The following is a 19,563-nucleotide window of genomic DNA, read 5'->3' on the forward strand; positions in this document are numbered from 1 at the left end:
CGCATGCATTGACCTTAATATTTAGTCTATGGCATTGACTGCATGGAAGCTTTTTATGAATGTATATGTATACATTTACTTTTTAAGGCTAGTTTTCTTTTTTACAAGTGTTTTAGTCATTGACGATTTCACAGAAACTTGCGTTTGTATAACATGAACAAAATACTTTTGTTATGGTCACATTTAAATTAAATATAATGAATGTTGACGTAAAAATATGAAATTGTCGTTTCCAGTCTAATTTTCTCATTTGTTTTGATTATTGACACTGGGCAGATTTCAGTGACTGAACCAGTTAATTTAAAAACACTACTGATGAACGGACATGCTGCTTTTAATTTCTTTCGATGGACCGTACCAGTTTTCTGCAGTTAAGCGTAGGAAGTTAAGAACTGTTTAATTCAAGGGAAGATGCTCCAATATACAACATAAGGAAGTATAAAGATCAAATTATTTACTTATGACTCTCTGTGCAACATACAGATGTCAGATGAGTTATAAAATATGCCAATGGTTTCTGTGTGACTGTTTTTCAGGAAATATGCAACGTACAAGAGCAAAATTAATGTCATCAAGGCTTTCAAACTAGATTTGGAGATATTTCAAAACATAATGTCAAGAAGAAGCGATAGGGGCGCTGGTGGAACAGTGGTTAGTGTGTGCGCCCCATTCATGAAGGCTAGTCCTCCAGGCGGGCAGCCTTGGTTCGAGCCCGACCTGTTGCTCCTTTCCCGCATGTCATTCCCCACTCTCTCTCTCCCTGATTTCTGACTCTATCCACTGTCCTATCTATCGAATAAAGGCACAAAAAAAGCCAAAAAAGAAGAAGTGATAAAGTAGGATGCAACTTCAGCCCTCTTTCAGCCCAGCAGGTGCAGAGTGTTAGTTTGCCCACCTTGAATGGGACAATAGACATAAGTTTAAGTTCTATAATGTTATTAATGTTGTATTAATCATTACAGTTTATCATGCATTGGTGACATGCAGTTGCAATTTTTATCAATGTGGACTGTTTGAACCATGAGTCTGTTTTGGGTGCACTGGTAGTTATCAGCTGTCGAAAATGTTAAGAAATAAAAGTACATTTTGGCTAATAATGAGTCTGGGAATGAATCCATGTCAACTGTGCACAATTAAACCACTGCTTGTTACAATATTATGCTTTAATAGGTCATATTCCCAATTTAGCTGTTAGACAAAAGTAGTTGCCACTGTATACGTCTTGAACGTCCATGCATTTAGGCAGGAGTATCACTGCATTCACTGCAGCAATAGTTAACAGTTCTCCCCAAGTTATGTGTATTATTTCTGAGTTTATTTCAGGCCTGTGTGTGTAAGCACAAAGAGTCAAAACAATTGAAATCCCAGGAAATCCTCTAATTTCCAAAATGTGGCTCTAACACTTTTATTTTGGATCTCAGAGACGCATGCGCAACGCTCTGCGCAACGCTCTGCGCAGCCTCCTGTGCGCAGCTCGGCGCTCCTGAAGTTTTCTGTTTGTCTGAACATAGCGACACCACAGTTAGCTAACATTGCCCTAGGTCTTCAAGTCAGTCGTACAATGAGAGATATTCCGCAGGAGCCGAATAGCAATAACGTGGCCGATATATAAATAGAAACACGTAAGTGGTGAATTGAAACTTCTTTCCAGTGGTTTGATACATTAGGTAGCTCAACAGTAGCGCTAGCTAACATAAGCTAACGAAGCCAGCATGATGCACATGATGCTCTGAATAACACTGGACCCGACATATGTCACTTAAACATCTCAGTTGTGTACCAAAGGTTCAAGAAAGTGCATATTTTTGATTCGAAATGGTAAATGTGACGTTGCTAGTTGACACTTTATTTCGCTAGCTTAGCAGACACATTAGCTAGTCATAACGTTAGCTGACAACAACATTGACCTGTGTCAACACTTAAGGACACATACACTTTTATACCTTTATTTACAGTGTTACATTTTAACTTACATGCTAGTTTACGTGCTGCATTGTGTATTATGACCTAGAATATTTTAGTGAACTCATTTCACTGTGTGTTTGTGTCCTTTCAGAGAAGGCCATGGTGATCCTGTCAGGCACAGCCACTGTGCTGCAACAGTTTGTCAGTGGTCTGAAGAGCCGAAATGAAGACACCAGAGCAAAATCTGCTAAAGATCTACAACACTACGTGACTACAGAGCTCAGAGAGGTAACAACAGTGATACACATGGATGTAACAGACACCTACCTCAAGGATAGCATTCACTTTATCAAATGGGCTCTGTTGTCTCCAAGAAGTGTAATCAGCTTCAGAAGTCAATTGTGTAAACTTCACAGGTATCATAAGTAACGTCTCGCTTCTCTCAGGGATTGAGACGTCCCTCTTTTTATATTCATGCTTTTGTGCCTTTTTTTCAGTTAAGTCAAGATGAAGCGACGACATTCTACGATGAGTTAAACCACCACATATTTGAGCTGGTATCCAGCTCTGATGTGAATGAGAAGAAAGGGGGAATTCTTGCCATAGGTAAGATGTAAACATGAATTTTACACAATACTTTCAACAGATTTACTTAAGTGTGATGAAAGAAAGAAGCTGTCTCATTAAAATGTGTGTGTTATACTTCACATATTGTTCTTAGGAAACATTATTCTAATGTGAATCAATAATATATTCCAGTGAGTCTTATTGGAGTTGAAGGAGGCAATGCCACCAGAATCAGCCGCTTTGCCAACTACCTGCGAAACCTGCTCCCCTCCAGCGACTCGGTGGTCATGGAGATGGCCTCTAAAGCCATGGGCCACCTCTCTATGGCAGGGGACACCTTCACTGCTGAGTATGTGGAGTTTGAGGTGAAGAGGGCCCTGGAGTGGCTCGGAGCAGACAGAAATGAAGGCAGGCGCCATGCTGCAGTAAGTGACATCAGGAACTGTTATGTTTATTGTTTAAACACCGACATGTCATTGGGGTGTTCTTGTGTGGTGGAGATAAGGGCATTTCTGAAGACAGTTAAAGTTAAGGAAATATCTATTATCTCTACAGCCTAATAACTTCTAATCACGTTACTTTTACACAAGGGTTTGTCTTCACTGTCAAGTTGTTTATTTTGTGCTATGACAGCTGTATAAAAATGCTCTCCTTTTCAGGTGCTGGTGTTGAGGGAGCTGGCTGTGAGCGCGCCCACCTTCTTCTTCCAGCAAGTTCAGCCTTTCTTTGACAACATTTTTTACGCAGTATGGGACCCCAAGCAGGCCATCCGAGAGGGTGCTGTATCTGCCCTGCGGGCGTCTCTCATCCTCACCACACAGAGGGAGACCAAAGAGATGCAGAAACCACAGTGGTACAAAGTAAGACACATCAGCATATCATTTCAAAGTCCACCTTTTCTTTTACTCTTAAAAAAAATCACCCGGGGAAATGTCGTGTTCTTGTAGTAGACAATGATAGAGGTTTCATCTTTTGTGTAACAGCAAACCTTTGAGGAGGCAGAGAAAGGGTTTGATGAGACTTTGGCAAAAGAGAAAGGTATGAATCGTGACGACCGGGTCCACGGTGCTCTTCTGATCCTGAACGAGCTGGTTCGCATCAGCAGCATGGAGGGAGAGGTGAGAACTTACTTCACTCCTGAAACTTCCTCACATTTACAAGCAAAACCTACCGCTTACTGTCGTGTCCTCATGACAGCGCATGCGTGAGGAGATGGAAGAGATCACGCAGCAGCAGCTTGTCCACGACAAGTACTGCAAGGAGCTAATGGGATTTGGAACCAAGCCCCGACATATCACACCCTTCACCAGTTTCCAGTCAGTGCAGCCACAGCAATCAAACGCCCTCCTGGGCCTGCTGGGCTACAGCACGCCTCAAGGCTTCCTTACCTTTGGAGCTGCACCGGCACCTGCCAAGAGCTCGCTGGTGGAGAGTCGATACTGCCGGGAGCTGATGGAGGAGCGATTTGATCAGGTAGATTTTGCAGCAGAGATTTAGCATTTTCAAGATTCAAACAGCTGTTTATATAATTGCTTTATCTGAAAGAAGCCTTCTTAATTATTATTTTTTCGATAAGAACGTAATTTATACCATGCCACTGCACAGTATATCAATTTAAGGAACCATATGTTTTACATTGTATATGTTGCATTCTTGTGTCACAGCACGTCTTGAGTATGCATTAAAAGCTATGTCAGGGTATTTATTTGACACAACCAGGGATGTTTTAAAAAACGTATCCTCCTTTCCCTCAGGCTGGTATGTGCTTCATTGCTGACATTAAAAGTCCTTAGTGTCCTCATCAGGTGGAGTCTCTGTTGTGATTTTTGGTAGACAGAGTCAGCATGCTGTGAAAAGGAGAGACAAGTGTCAATCTCTGTTCCCAGATATTTAAAAGAAAGAACCTGCTCTACAAGCTGACCCTGGATTGTGAGTGTCCATTGAGTCATTTTCCTAGCAGAGACGTCAAACATTTGCTGCTTGTTTTTCTCATTGTCGAAATAAATGAAGAATCTCTGGGGTTTGGACTTTTGGTTGGACAAAAGACGTTATTTTAAGACATCACTCCGACCTCTGGAAAACTTTCTTGACACTTTATAGGCGAAATGTTAATGAATAAATTCTAAGAAACTGCAAATCAGTCAGTAGTGAAGTAATTTGAGGAATGCACATAAACACTTAACAACATTGCCATTTCTGTTCTGAGCTTCAAATGATGAACATTTAACACACAAACTTTTTAATATACTTTTCCAGGTATGTCGCTGGGTGCTGAAATACAGGACCAGTAAAAACCCTCTAATCCAGATGACCATCCTGAACCTTCTTCCACGCCTCGCTGCCTTCCAGCCAAACAACTTTACAGGTGGGCCTTTTTAATGATTGTACAGTATATCTACAGTGACATGCAGCCTCATTTTTTCCATCACTTTATCCACCGGGCTTATCATTTATAGGCTCTGAACCCCTTTCTGCTCATATTTGATGTGTTTGTTGTTGTAATATTAAGCTTTTACTTTCTCTTTGTTAGATTGTTTATGTGTTGCATCTGAATTTCACTCTTTTTAATTGTATTTATCCCATCCACTGTTCAGACCAGTACCTGTCGGACACTATGGGCTACCTGCTGGGCTGTCTGAAGAAGGAGAAGGAGAGGACAGCAGCGTTCCAGGCTTTAGGGCTGCTGGTGGTGGCCGTCAGGACAGAAATCCAGCCGTACCTCTCCAAGGTCCTCGAGATCATCAAGGCTGCTCTGCCACCCAAGGACTTTGCACACAAGTCAGTAATAAAACACTCAAAGGTGTATTATCTTAAAACATATTTTAGTTGATGTCTATGAAAGGAAAGAAAATTATAATTTGTGCGCGTCCTGAACTTTCTGCTCCTTTATGTTTACAGGAGACAGAAGACGATGCAGGTGGACGCCACAGTGTTCACCTGTATCAGCATGCTGTCGCGAGCCATGGGTCCCACTATTCAACCAGACATCAAGGAGCTGCTGGAGCCTATGCTGGCTGTGGGCCTCAGGTAGGACGCAAAACTTATCGCTATACTTCAACTAATAAAGTTTGCTCACTGGCTAAAAAGATTTTTATCTGTTATATTACAAACAGAATGGTTTAAACACGTCTCAGACTTGTCTAAGGATGATGGTTTGTAATATTGCATCGTTTGTTCCATTCATCTAGTCCTGCACTGACAGCCGTGCTGTACGACCTGAGCCGACAAATCCCTCAGTTGAAGAAGGACATCCAGGACGGTCTGCTGAAGATGCTCTCCCTGGTGCTGATGCACAAGCCCCTACGTCATCCCGGCATGCCCAAAGGCTTGGCTCACCAGCTGGCCTCGCCAAGCCTCACAAACATCCCTGAGGCCAGTGATGTTGGCAGCATCACTTTGGCCCTGCGTACATTGGGAAGCTTCGAGTTTGAAGGCAAGAACCTTACAAAAGACGAGGCTTGAAAGCAGCAGTATCATAATTAAGTTTTGAGAAAGACAGGGGGGGAATATTCACAGAAATAAAACCATGGACACATCCCCTGATCTAATAAATATACCTTATTCTATAGATCTTCAGATGTGGTTCTGTCAGTAGAGTAAATGTTATTGACAGTGGGCGGCTGTGGCTCAGTCGGTCGAGTCTGTCACCTCTCAACCGGAAAGTTGAAGCAAAAGTCTGCCTGGAATTTGGAAATCTATACAGGAGAAACAACAACAAAGTGAAGATGATCGCAAAATGTGTTAATAGAATCCATGTGTTTATCGTCAGCCATATTTTTCTCCTGAGTGGTACTGATTACTTGACTTTATTTCTTTCTAAAGTAAACAGCATTTTAAACGCTACCTGATTGCACAAAACATAAACAAGATTTGTGTTCATTACAAGTCGTGTTGAATGCTTGTTGGATAAGCTGCCTTGATGCGTTGAGTAGGCCGTTTCGAGGGGAAACTCAGTTCATGAGGGGGAGGAGAGGACTTATAGTCGGTGTGTAATCTCCCTGACTTGCTTGAAATTTGCTAACGGCAACAACTTCTCAAAGTCTGTTGTTATGAAAGATGGAGTGTTATGTCATATGAGTGTTTAGAATATGTATAGCTCATCTTTTAAATACAAATTGTTGAACTAGTTGTACTTAAACACAATACCAGACGTCTTAAGAGTTCAGTCTGAATCCTAAGGGCCTGTGGGGATAGAGAGGAAAGACTCCTCCAGCTTATGATGTGCAGTGAAGTGAATCATTGTCAGGTAAAGCTTTATACATCAGGCTCAAAGTGAAATAAAAAACATTCTCAGTTCAGGGATTAACATGAAGTATCTTTACTCCCTCCAGGACACTCCCTGACCCAGTTCGTGCGACACTGTGCCGATCACTTCCTAAACAGTGAGCACAAGGAAATCCGGATGGAGGCAGCTCGGACATGCTCACGCCTCCTCACCCCCTCCATCCACCTGATCAGCGGCCATGTTGTCAGCCAGACAGCTGTGCAGGTGGTTGCAGATGTGCTCAGCAAGCTGCTAGTTGTTGGCATCACTGATCCAGGTAACATACGAAGGAATAAAAAAGGGGAGGGGATGGGGAAGTTTACCATGGAAGTTTTTTTTCTTAGTAAAGCCTTTTTCAAATATATAATGATCTAAATTCTCAAAATAAATTGGAACTCAATATTTTAAGAATTGGCATGGATCTTGTAGAGCTTTTTGGCTGGAAATACAGACCAATCTTAAATTCTGATGACCCATGATGATCAACATAATAATGTACCTGATCTTTTTCCTGTCACTGTTCCCCTGCAGATCCAGATATTCGATACTGTGTACTGGCGTCTCTCGATGAGCGTTTTGACGCTCACCTCGCCCAAGCCGAGAACCTGCAGGCCCTGTTTGTCGCCCTGAACGACGAGGTGTTTGAGATCAGAGAGCTGGCCATCTGCACAATCGGACGCCTCAGCAGCATGAACCCAGCCTTTGTCATGCCCTTCCTACGCAAGATGCTCATCCAGGTAAGAGAGATGTGACAGACGATACACTGAGTAGTTTAATGATTAGTAGGGTTACAGGGTTTAATTTTTACCTGTCAAGGAGAAATGTGGGGTTGAATTGCTCACTATAAAAACATGTCTTACAGGTTTCTACCATGAAAATGATGCTAACATAAAAATGATCTATCATTTGAAATAGTAGTTCTACAAAGTTTTGACCTACAACATGAGTGCAGATTTATGCCTAACAAATAAGCGATGAGTAATTGTTCAAGTTGCAGTGTGATCAGCAATTTCTTTGATAGATCTTTATGGTTCACCATCAATTCTGTTTTGGTATTTTTGTTTTTCATCTCACAAACTCTGACAACTATTAATCCATGAAATGTACGTGTTAATTTTTAAATACAGGCAGAGATAAAGCAACATGAGCATGGAGGAAAACAAGCCTCCTTTGAAAACATGTTTTCCACGCAGATAATTTGAAACATGATATGATCATATAAATCTTCACATTTTTAATTAAAATTTAACACTTTTTATTTGCAATTTCCATTTTCAGCATTTGAAGTGAAATTTCAAATGCGTTTATTTTTTCATTTGTGTTATTTCTGTCAATAATTTAAATACAATTACTGTACTTATATTATTAGCTTCATCTGCATGAACCAAAAGGTGACTTCTAAATGCAAGGACTCCTTTGATCAGAAGTTTCAGATGCATACCTCTAGAGGGCAGCAAAGGCCCAGGTTTTTTCTTTAAAGCCTCAAAACCCAAAGCATTTCTCTATAAAACCTGTGATTCTTCCATAACACCACTCTGTACACTTTAAGTGTACCTCAGTAATATTAATTTCAGATGTAGAAGAGTGGATGTGTCATACTGAACTCTGTTTTGAATTTTGCTGCAGATCTTAACAGAGTTGGAGCACAGCGGTGTCGGCAGGAACAAAGAGCAGAGTGCTCGTATGCTGGGTCATCTAGTGTCCAACGCCCCTCGACTCATTCGTCCATATATGGAGCCCATCCTCAAGGTACAGCTGTGCTGGTTCTTATTTGTGAAGGTTGTGAGTGAAAACTGCACTGTTACATGAACATTTGAACTTTGTAGACTTCTCAGAGCAGGGGAAGTTATGAGCAAATATTCACAACAGTCCATCAATAGGCCGTTAGGAGATCTTCTGCACCATGTGGAAAAAGTTGATTAAAGCCTTTTGCTCCTTCAGTTGGAGCTCCAAGTAATCTCATAGATGACCTGAAATCATGTCACTTCCATCAGAATCAGTTAGACTACAAATTTTTAAATTCTAGCTCCGTACCAGATCCCACAATTTTCAAAAAAAAGTAAATCAATAACATAGGAGCTTATGAATACTATTATCAAGTCTTTTTGTTCCTGTAATGTAACGTTTTAGCTCCAATCGAGTCATGTAATAAAATAACATCACTGATGCACAGACATAAAAAGGTATTGATTGTCTAATAAAGTTTTTGAATAAAATTGAATCCAACAAGAATTGCACATCAAATTGAACAAAATGCATTAAATCCAAAACTTGAATAAACTTGAATTCTATGGAGGAGAGATTTGTTTTCTTCTTCCAGCAATATAAAATGGATATGCCAGTTCTATTAAAAGTGAATTGACATCTTGTCTTTTCACCAAATTACAGAAAAGTACCGGTTGTTTTATCAGTAAAGATTAGGATTCTTGATAATCAATATCAATAACGTTAAAAAAACAATTACGATCGCCATCCCTATGTCTCACCTCTGAGGCCACATTGGCTGTTCTGGATTGATGTTCAACACAATTGTCAGAGATGGTGAAATAGTTGGAAATGTAGCCATTCGTTTGAGGTCGAGAATGTATTAAATAAATAAGATAAGATATCTTGTTTGGCTGCATTAATTTTGATTCTCTATTTCACATTGTCTATCACAAGTAGGAAACTCTTTCATTCTATTTCTCTTCAAGGCAAAAAATAATGAAATCCAGGAGTGAAATTAGTGTTCTTAACTCCTTAACCCTTTTTCTTTACAGGCTCTGATCCTCAAATTGAAAGACCCAGACCCCAACCCTGCTGTGGTCATCAGTGTCCTCGCCACCATTGGGGAGTTGGCTCAAGTAAGATCGGCTTTAAAGTTTTGCTTCCTTGAAGAAGGAGATTATTTGCCTGTACATCGTATTCATTGTTTCACTGCTAAACGTTGAGCATTATTGTGCACATGATTACATTATCAGAGTCTCTCACCTTAACTGGTTTGGTTCAGGCGATATGATCTTGTCAGTTTGTGAGTTAGAAATGTAGAAGCGCAGTGCCCCATCCATCGATGCCTATCCTTGCTCCAGAGTGTCAAGGCTTTTCATGGGTCTCGTCAGAGGAGCCAGGAAAGCACAGTGAGAGGCAGGCAGACCCTGCAGTTCAGACACAGTGCAGGAGATGCTCAGGTATACCGATTGCTCACAGTTGGCTCAGTGCAGGAAGAGGCAGGAGGCCAGCTGCTCAGGAACGAGCACAGGAAGACTCAGGAAAATGTAGGGAACACAGATGAAAAGCAATGAATGTAGTTGAATGAATGCAACATCAAAAACAAAAGATGTATCCAAGCTCAAGTCTGTATGTGTAGAATGAAAATTAAATCTCGCCAACTTGAATTGAGTGCAGCAAAGCAACCCCCCTTGCCTTTTAGAAATAGCCCCAGGGACACATCTACATAGACAGCGCTAAGTTACACAAAAACAAACTTAAACTGACTCAGAATAATTTGACAATGCTTATTATCTTTATAATTCTACACATAAGGGCTAAGGTTTGATGTTGACAGATGCACAACATCTAAAGACTAAACAGGATTTCCCTGACAGGACTTTGGACAGAATATAAAACATTCTTAGTTTTGATTTGTTTTCTTCCATTCCCCCTGTCAGGTTAGTGGCTTGGAGATGAGGAAGTGGATGGACGAGCTTTTTCCAATCATCATGGACATGCTGCAGGACTCCTCCTCTTTGGCCAAACGACAGGTATGTTGAGGAAGAGACTCATCTTCGTGTGTGTGTGTGTGTGTGCGTGCGTGTGCGTGTGTGTCCTCAGCATTGCTCCAACTTCTAAAACGTGTTTGTTTCTTGGGTACAGTAAATGCATGACTATTTCTGTAAACATAACTGGATAATATTTCTCTAAACATTTAAAGTCACTCAGAAAGTATTTCAGAGCCTTATGCTCCAGTTGTTTTCAGTTTAAACAGGATTGTGTGCCTGTAGCTAACACAGAGAAGGATCATTCAAGAGGATTTAAGAATGGTTTATCAATGACTTTCTGAGATGGTTGACTTGTTGGCAGGAGTAGAAGAACAAATACTCAGTTGTAATTATTAACATTTGATGATACAGAATAAGATGAGTAAGGCACCTAGCGTTTTATTTCCGCGGGAGAAGAAAAGCACTACACATCCGTCTGGTCTCTATGACAACAGTCTGTTGACAACGGCCGCTGTATGACCGACACTGCTCCGTTACTTTTTACTGCATTTTTTACATTTGAGATCGTTTATTACCCGATTAGACACGGAGCAAAGAGGATGTGGGTACAAGACCGAATAATACAGGGAATGTCACACATTTGGAAAAGAGCACCATTAATGTCAACAGCGCCTTTCTGAAAAGAAAAAAAAGCTTTTCAAATCAAGCGGTTGCAAAAAAAGGGCGCTTGGAAGAAAAGATGCTTGGTGCTGCGCCTTTTCTCCAGGCGTCCACTTTCTGCTGAGAACGCTCTCTCCTCATTTGAAACAATTGAAAAAAGACGCTGCCGCTCAGAATAAAACGCTTGGTGGACACGGTGCCTAAGAATACAATAAATGTAAATAAATTCACATGTTTTTCTTCCTGTCAGTGGCCTTTTTACAAGAAAGTCTGCCTTCTAATTTTTCCACCAGGTGGCGTTATGGACTCTGGGCCAGCAGGTGGCGAGTACAGGTTATGTGGTGGAGCCCTACCGCAAGTACCCCTCCCTACTGGAGGTGCTGCTCAACTTCCTGAAGACAGAACAAAACCAGGGCATAAGGAGAGAGGTATGCACGTGAGCCTCCATCTTGGCTCCCAACTCTTCTTTTCCCCCTAAGTTCTTGTGGTGGCAAAGTTCACCCAACTGTGTCGCTCAGTGGCTTATTGTGGAGCCAGAAACCCAAACTGTCAACTTTTAATGAACACATGAAGTTCTGTCTAGATGTACTGACTTTGACTGGTGAGTTATAATAGCAGGAGAACATACAGAATGAGGCTATACACATTTTCCATCATTATATGGAACTCTCTCCTAAGTCTTGAGCTGTGATGTAAGTGATAATTGTCACTTTTTTTTCTTCGCCTGCGTATAACATCATGTGTGTCTCAGAGAGCACATTGTCGCTGTGCATGGTGTGTGGCAATTGAACATTGGCTCTGGAAACTCCTGCTCTTTGATCCACTTTCTAATGCAGTTAAAATACTGTTTGGATTATTAACCAATCGTATATGTGTACCAAGAGGCTAGGTTGACTTTTCACTCTGCTCTACAGCACTAACACTCCTCGAAGAATAAACTACAAACTTTTTACAACAAGACATTGTGTTTTTTAATCCGAGGATCACCCAACTGCAGGCTCACACCACCGACCAGCTATTCCAGAAAGGACAAAATGTGTCTTAACAACAATTCTCACAACCACATATGCACTACTTTCCCTTTTATTGGTTGTTTTTTTCACACTTTCTTTTGTTCCAGTGGTCCTCACTTTGCTCAACGTGACTCATTAGGCTACTTCAATAGTGCTGTGAGGACATAACACTTTGTAACTATTTTGGAAAAAGGCTTATTTTTAGGACAAGTGCGTAGATTTATTTCACAACATTTCCTTATTTTATTGAGCCTGCTACCTCAACCCACAGCTTTTTGTATCTTCTCCTCAGAATTTTTATGAAATGTAGAACACCAAGTTCTTCTTTTAGTGCAGCTTCTATTGTGATCATTTCAAGTTAATGGGGTTTTCTATTTATCTGGTATTAACTGTGATGTCATTTTGTGTATTTATTGTATGTATTTGCACAGTGCAACCAGAAGACACATTTCTTCCTTTTACACACAAAGGGTCGACTAACGTATTTTCTATTCTATTCGATTCTATTTTAAAAGCAGTCAAGTCTTGAAGTTCTCATGAGGATTTTTACTCACTATAAAACTGATGCCTCAGAAGAAGATTGCTAGCATGGTGTGTGCTGTGTGTCTCTTGCAGGCTATCCGGGTACTGGGTCTTCTTGGAGCTCTGGACCCCTATAAGCACAAGGTCAACATCGGCATGATTGATCAGTCCCGAGATGCCTCGGCTGTCAGTCTCTCTGAGTCAAAGTCCAGTCAGGATTCAGGTAGGCCTGTTATCACTATAACCACTCAAAGGTTCTTGGATGATTTGTTTATTTTTTTCACTTAAACAGCTGGAAAGTCTCTAAATTAAAGATACAAAAATGTTTGAAGAAATAGGGTTCCTCAAAACCTTAGAAGCACTAATAATACAGTTTATCATCTGACACCTTTTAACTACTCTAAACCTCTCCTAAATGACATGTTTTAAGGGTTGGATGTGCTTGAACAACATTAGGGCATGTATAGAGTTATCTGTAGATGAATATAAACAACAGCTCCAACCACAAAGTGTACACACAAGTAGCTGCAGGTTGCCTAGATGTTAACGCACTTCAGAAAGGTGGACTTTGAGGTAACTTAAGAGCACAAACAACTCCAGCTTTAAAGGTCAGAATACTTCAGTGGCAAGCTACATTTAGGAAGAAGCATGTAAATGTCCTTCTTGAAAGTCCTCTCGAATATACTACAAGACTTCTCAGCTCCTCTGTTACATTTGGAATAATAAAATGCCAGCTAGACATTGAGTTGACTTTGTACTTGTGAATAATGAAACAGCTGATTTGGAAATGAGAGGAGTCAGATCATAAATACTGTAAAGTAGCTGAGAATAGAAGTGTGAAGTTTTTCAGTCGGTTCTGTGCAAAGAGGTGTGAATGAATACACCTCTGCAATCTTGCAGTCCTTTTTTTTTCCTGTGGTCAGAATATGATCGCTCTTGAGAGGAGCTGATTTCATCCTCAGTTATTTGATTTGCTGAATCTGGCTCACTCTAAACCAATGATATTCTGTCCGGCCAGAAACACTTTACAGCTCTGCCGTTTAATATTTCATAAATCTACGGCTCATTAGAAGTGAGCACAGGGAGGTGATATGTCTGCTCACTCTTAACTAAATCACAAAACTAAATTTTTTCGAGGTCTTGCCCTTGCATTTGGGTTTTCGATTCGTTGGAGGCCTCTTTCTTTCAGGATTGAATTTCTGGCTTTTGTCTGACCTACACCCTGCTCAACCACCTCCAGAGTGAGGGCCTGCCAGTTCAGAGGGAAATAGCCTCACAACTGGATTGAATTTAAGATGACCCACTTTAGAAGACAGCTCTTAGAGGACTTAAAAAAATAGACATATAATGTTCATTTGTTTCAAGTAACACTGTGTGAGAACAGATTGCTGATGCAGTCAACATTCATTTATGCTTAAATGTGCAACCATATCTGATCAAACTTTTATAGTCCAATACAAAAAGTTTTGAACTCTTCTTTTTTTCGTTGCTGTCAAAATCTATTTAGCCTCTATTTGTCGTCACACAAGCATGGCCTCTAATCCTTGAGGCATTTTCTTTCCTCTCCAGTATCTCTTTGGAAAGATAAAATACTGTCCTCAGTAAGTAACACAGGTTCCACATCTGGATCAAATTTTTTCCCCACCATGCCTCTCTCTCCCCTGCTGTGCTGACTTTCACCCATTCAATGTACTGTAAAACGACGAGGTTGAGATCTATCGAGGTCCAAATGGACAGTCCTGAACCCTGATGGACTTGATGAGTGTACACACATTGATAAATATGTTCAGGATCTGCAGTGATAGAATGGTTCTAACCCTTAACTAACACCACAGGGGGCTGGTAGGAAAAAAGTAGGGTAACATTTTTTTGCTAAAGTCAAGATGAAAAGTGTGTCCATTTGTGTTCACACAGGCAGCTAACCCCTAAAAATTTTAGGAAATTTCAGGAGTTTAGTGCGTATGTGAAAAAAGCTATACAATTGATTTTGCTCCTTTCAAAGTCTTCTTAGTCATGGGGTAGAAAGCTGGGTTTATGGCTCTTACTGAAGGATAGAAACAACAAAACATTAGAAATAAGAACCATCCTTTGTTGACTGTGATTTACCACAAACACCCTCATGGTAATTGTGGAGGCTTTGACATGGATGGAAATGTTTGACCAGTGGAACACAGTTAGAGATCATGCTGTCCCTTGAAGCTTGTCACCTGCTGGAGATCTTAGAAATTCATAACAACGACAATAAAACGGCTCATCTGTCTTTCGTCATGGGGCATTGTGTATGGAGAACGCAGGACTTCTCTTGTCAGATCCAGTCGTGTGTCTCAGACTCTGACCTCGGACAATACGGTAATGGTTTTACCAGTTTGTTCTCCCGCGAAATGGACTGTGACCAGAATTGGAGGCTGTGCATCTGTTGGCAGATTAGTCAGGGTCAGTGTCTGGAGCTTGCAGTATTTGACAGCATGTCTTTTGTTATGTGGGAGTTCATTGTCTAGGCCAGTCTCCTCACCTGACTTCAAACAGGTCACTACAAGCAGAAGGGGTAATAAAACAGATGAAATGTTGTATACCTTCTGAGTAGGTTGCTGTATTTACATCTGTTTTTATGGCAAGGAAGCTGTTCCGTTTTCTTTTCCTACACAGTTGAAGCTTGAGTTACTGCAGCACTGCCGCCTCCCTTGCCTGTTTGTGGGGCTGTAAGGATACAGATGTGTAGCCATCTATCACAACCATTAATCTAGACTTGGTGAAGGCCGGAATAATAAAAGATCCAACAACAAAGCTACCCTCTTTAGCCTGACAAGCTCTGTGCCAATCTGTTATGTCTACAGTCGAGGGTCTTAAGGGAGACAGAATTGGAGCAGCTGAAACTGTACTCCTTCAGATGGCCAGTGAAATGCTGAAAATCAAACGTCTGTGCTCTCAGATGCCTCGTAAAAGTCAATAGCTCTGCAGAGTAAAAGGAACAGACCGACCCCATTTGCATTTTCTTTCACAGACAAGCATGCATAAAACTACTCACTACAAAGAGAAAAAATGCATTATAAAAGTGAAAAGGCTGCAACTCTTTTGCTTTATTAAGAGTAGTTTTTCTCTCTAATTCTGGGCACGACTATTCTTAACTATCATATGGACTGACATGTAGACTGTCCTCTACTTCAGCTTGATTCTTAAAAAGCGTAATACAGATTGTAGCAATCACATTGACATCTTAATTTAAGGGTAAAAGTGAGATTACTGGGTGTTCCCTCCAAAAACTGGTATAAAGAAAACCAAAGGGCTGTCTTGGCGTGGGTGTGTTGATGAAGGTTTATCAGACACCAAGTCCAAGTGATCTTAACATTGCAAATCATCTCAAGCCCTACTCCCCCCCCTCCTCAGTAATCAAGAGGTCGGTGTGCAAAGTTGACCCAGCTTTGGCCTTTTCAGCTGGATGACCTGCTTTTTTGCCAGAACATTGGCACATTAGGGAACCACATCTGCATCAGGTTCTCTTGCTGTTCCATTGCAGCAGTCTTGTTAAATATAACAAGGAGGATTCTTTTTTTTTTATTTTTACTTGGATTAAAGAAGGTTCTGTTTAGCTTCGAACGGACATGTCAGGATCAGGCATTCCTCCGTTGTCTTATTTGTCATAACCATGCATATCCTGTGCTTAGTGGACATAGATTTATGCATTAACTGACTACACGTTGAAGTAACCAAACATTTTCTTTTTTTGTTTATGTTGGCAAACAGAATAGTTTTTCTTTTGTTCTTGAGTCTAAACAAGACTAAACACACAGAGTACATTCATCAACTACTGTAATCAAGCTTTGGCTTATTAGACAAAGAAAACTCTTGATTTGATTTGTTGTCCAATGATATCATAAATGTTTGTGCCAGAACCAACAGCAACAAGCCAACAATATCAGCTCTCCTCTCCCATCAGAATATTAATTTTATGGCCAGCACCAGATGCATTTTCTAGAGCACTCCATGTGAAGGACGCAGTGTTGATTTCGATAGCACAAGGGGCTGTCTGGGATGCCATAAATCACCGTTAATACACTCACACCTGCACACTGGAGGATTGATGCCTGACTAATGGTCTTTTAGTGTCGTGACGGCACGATTGGCTGTCTTACATAGTCGCCAAGGTTGGACTGATGAAGTTATAGTTGGACATGGATTTATAGTCATAAAATAAGCTCCAATACAAGTGATGATACCATCACATTTGGAATAGCAAGAAGTAGGTTATATGGAAAGCTTTTATTTTTAAGAATCGAGCTGGAAGAGCTTTTTACTGTCTGGTTTTAGAAAAGGTTTATTGCACCTGACTGACACTGGTACTGGCTCAAGTTGAAATTTTTTCTGTCTCCCATGATTCAAACCACTAGTTGCATGTAATTCACAGCTGACTCTTGACAGTATGTTCCTTTTTAGGTTGTTATTGTTTACTAATCTACATATTATCTACATTACATATTATCTTCATTTTCATCCAGTTGAAATAAATCCAGAGGCCACTGTAACATGTCTTTTCAAGTAACATGTCAAGTTTCTAGCGAAAAATCCTCTCTGATCCTGTATTTGATCATGTCTATAAACCCCTCTATTTCAGCCCTGCTCAGAACAGGTTGTTCCTGTGTCTGTAGCTTTAAATGTAAATGAGCTGTGTCTGACCACGCCCCCTCTCTGGAAGAGGATGTGGCTTGGGCTTTCTTGCTCCATGCCCTTTTGTTTACGGTGAGAAGGCAGACTCAGAGGACAGAACAAACACCTAGCTGTGGGAGTGTCACCCATCTGGGGGAGGGGTTACTGCCCTTTGTGATGTCATGAAGGGAAAATCTCCAAACGGCCTGTTTGAGCACACATTTTCTGAAAAGTGGAGCAGGCAAAAGATGGAGAGGATGGACTTTTCTCATAAAGTAAAATAAAGCAATTGTAGACAGACTGGGGACAACATTTTTTTATATTAAATAATAATAAAAACCTCCTTCACTATTGATGTTTGAAGCAATAAACAATACATTTGTCAGGGCAAAGTGATTCCCTGAAAATGTATTTGCATTACAAACTATATAACCATTTGACTCTCAAGAATGGAGATGTTACAAGTCTTGTTCAGTTCATGTTTCACAAGAATTAAAGTCATTCAATCTGTTTTGTCTCCTCTGCAGCGGACTACAGCACCAGTGAGATGTTGGTGAATATGGGCAACCTGCCACTGGATGAATTTTATCCTGCCGTAGCCATTGTCACTCTGATGCGCATCTTGAGAGACCCTTCACTCTCCAACCACCATACCATGGTGGTCCAGGCTGTCACCTTCATCTTTAAGTCTCTGGGTCTCAAGTGTGTCCAGTTTCTTCCCCAGGTCATGCCCACTTTCCTCAATGTCATCCGGGTCTGTGACGCCAGTATCAGAGAGGTAGCTAACACCACCAAAGGATGCCGTCTGGTTGAATTCTTGTTATTTTCAATGCAAATCTCTTACTCTTTTTTTTTTTCCCCCTTTCTGCACTATTCTTGTCCTCCAGTTCCTTTTCCAGCAGATGGGAATGGTGGTGTGCTTTGTAAAGATCCACATCCGTCCCTACATGGACGACATCTTCACACTCATTAGGGTAAGTGTGAGAATCAACAACCACCCCAACCCCAACCCCTAAACAACGATCACCCAACCCCTCTTATATTTTGTGAGTCAGGCAAACAGCTGCAAACCCTTAATTGTGCTCAGTTGTGCTAGACACTTTTCCCTATTAGGAGTAATGTGTTCAGGGCCTGTGGTTGAAGTCTGGCCCCCTGTCACACTGCAGTGTACATCATGTGTGGTGTAGTACTTAGCTAACAAGATTAAAGAGGCTGCAGGACTGAGAGAATGAGAAAATCATGGTATTTGTACTGGATAATATTCTCTTCATGCTCCTCTTTATTTTGGCTCATTGTTAAGAACAACACGTTCTCAAAACTCACACTTTCTCAGCCATACAGCTCTGTGGTACCTTTCTATTCACGCTGCGTGATTAATTGTTGAAGGGAAAATGTTTAAAGAGAAAAACGATGGGCCCTGAAATTCACCTTTTGCACGTGAAGTAGAACTGTTACTCAAGTCATGGCCCTCGCACTTGCTCAAACACACTTTCTTAACACATAATCATATAGCACAGCACAAAATATCATATAACTGTCCTCCAATCGGAATATTGGTAATACTGTTACTGACACTTTTGCGATGGCGGTAACTCCTCCTGAAGTTAGTAATGGAGAGAACTGGACCAGTGCACCTCAAGTCCCTCTGAGTTAATAAATGGCGAGTGAAACAAAGAATCTATTCATTTTTGCTCCAGCTCTGCTCCCGCATCCAGATGAGGGGGCTGGAATAGCCATTCAGGATGTACACTCACTTGCACTCTGCTCAGCTGCCACAGGCAGGGAAAGCAGGAAGTTGGGGGCTGCTCGAGACCTCTGGTCCCTGACAAAACACCTCTGCCAGATCTCACAGCTGAAGCCCATTGACTGATTGACGCATTGCGTGACTTCAAGTCTTCCACTGTAACTCCAATTGCCATTATCTCTAATGTACACACAGTTGCAGTGCCTAGTTTTTTTTTCCCAAAACGGTGTCATAAGCCACACAGAGACGTGATGTCAGTCCCACTTGACAGGAAATTGTCTCCATTCCTCGCCATCTAGTATCACGATTCTCCCTCTCTGCGTCTGGCACATGAGAGTTTTGTATTTCCAAAGAGCATCCGTCCAAAAGTCTCACTTACATTCAGATCGTTGATTGGAGCAATTCCTTTGACCCAATTCTCCACAACAACAAAACCTTCTGTATTTTATGAGCGCAAAGAGAATGATGTAGTGCTTTGGATGTACCCGCTGAATATTATAAAAATTTATATTCTGAAATTGGATGCACCTCAATTTAGGTCAGTCTTAT

General features: G+C 41.0%; 1 protein-coding gene across 3 annotated transcripts in view; it reads left to right on the plus strand.

The window, feature by feature from the left end:
• The first annotated feature begins 1,474 nt into the window (after positions 1-1,474).
• The window catches only part of mtor (mechanistic target of rapamycin kinase), an 89,616-nt gene continuing 71,527 nt past the window's right edge, over positions 1,475-19,563 (plus strand). For all 3 annotated transcript variants that reach the window (XR_010667513.1, XM_020635932.2, XM_020635933.2), the window contains exons 1-20: positions 1,475-1,622; positions 2,057-2,193; positions 2,403-2,511; positions 2,665-2,897; positions 3,132-3,332; positions 3,456-3,590; positions 3,670-3,945; positions 4,729-4,837; positions 5,067-5,250; positions 5,371-5,499; positions 5,661-5,905; positions 6,804-7,013; positions 7,268-7,473; positions 8,363-8,485; positions 9,496-9,579; positions 10,384-10,476; positions 11,388-11,522; positions 12,723-12,852; positions 17,798-18,048; positions 18,158-18,244. Coding sequence is in view for 2 of the 3 variants with exons in the window: in XM_020635932.2 (XP_020491588.2) it covers positions 2,065-2,193; positions 2,403-2,511; positions 2,665-2,897; positions 3,132-3,332; positions 3,456-3,590; positions 3,670-3,945; positions 4,729-4,837; positions 5,067-5,250; positions 5,371-5,499; positions 5,661-5,905; positions 6,804-7,013; positions 7,268-7,473; positions 8,363-8,485; positions 9,496-9,579; positions 10,384-10,476; positions 11,388-11,522; positions 12,723-12,852; positions 17,798-18,048; positions 18,158-18,244 (3,069 nt within the window). In the remaining variant the exon portion in view is untranslated. The remainder of the gene's footprint in view (positions 1,623-2,056; positions 2,194-2,402; positions 2,512-2,664; positions 2,898-3,131; positions 3,333-3,455; positions 3,591-3,669; positions 3,946-4,728; positions 4,838-5,066; positions 5,251-5,370; positions 5,500-5,660; positions 5,906-6,803; positions 7,014-7,267; positions 7,474-8,362; positions 8,486-9,495; positions 9,580-10,383; positions 10,477-11,387; positions 11,523-12,722; positions 12,853-17,797; positions 18,049-18,157; positions 18,245-19,563) is intronic.

Source organism: Labrus bergylta, chromosome 12 (genome assembly GCF_963930695.1).
Source record: "Labrus bergylta chromosome 12, fLabBer1.1, whole genome shotgun sequence".
Taxonomy (NCBI): domain Eukaryota; kingdom Metazoa; phylum Chordata; class Actinopteri; order Labriformes; family Labridae; genus Labrus; species Labrus bergylta.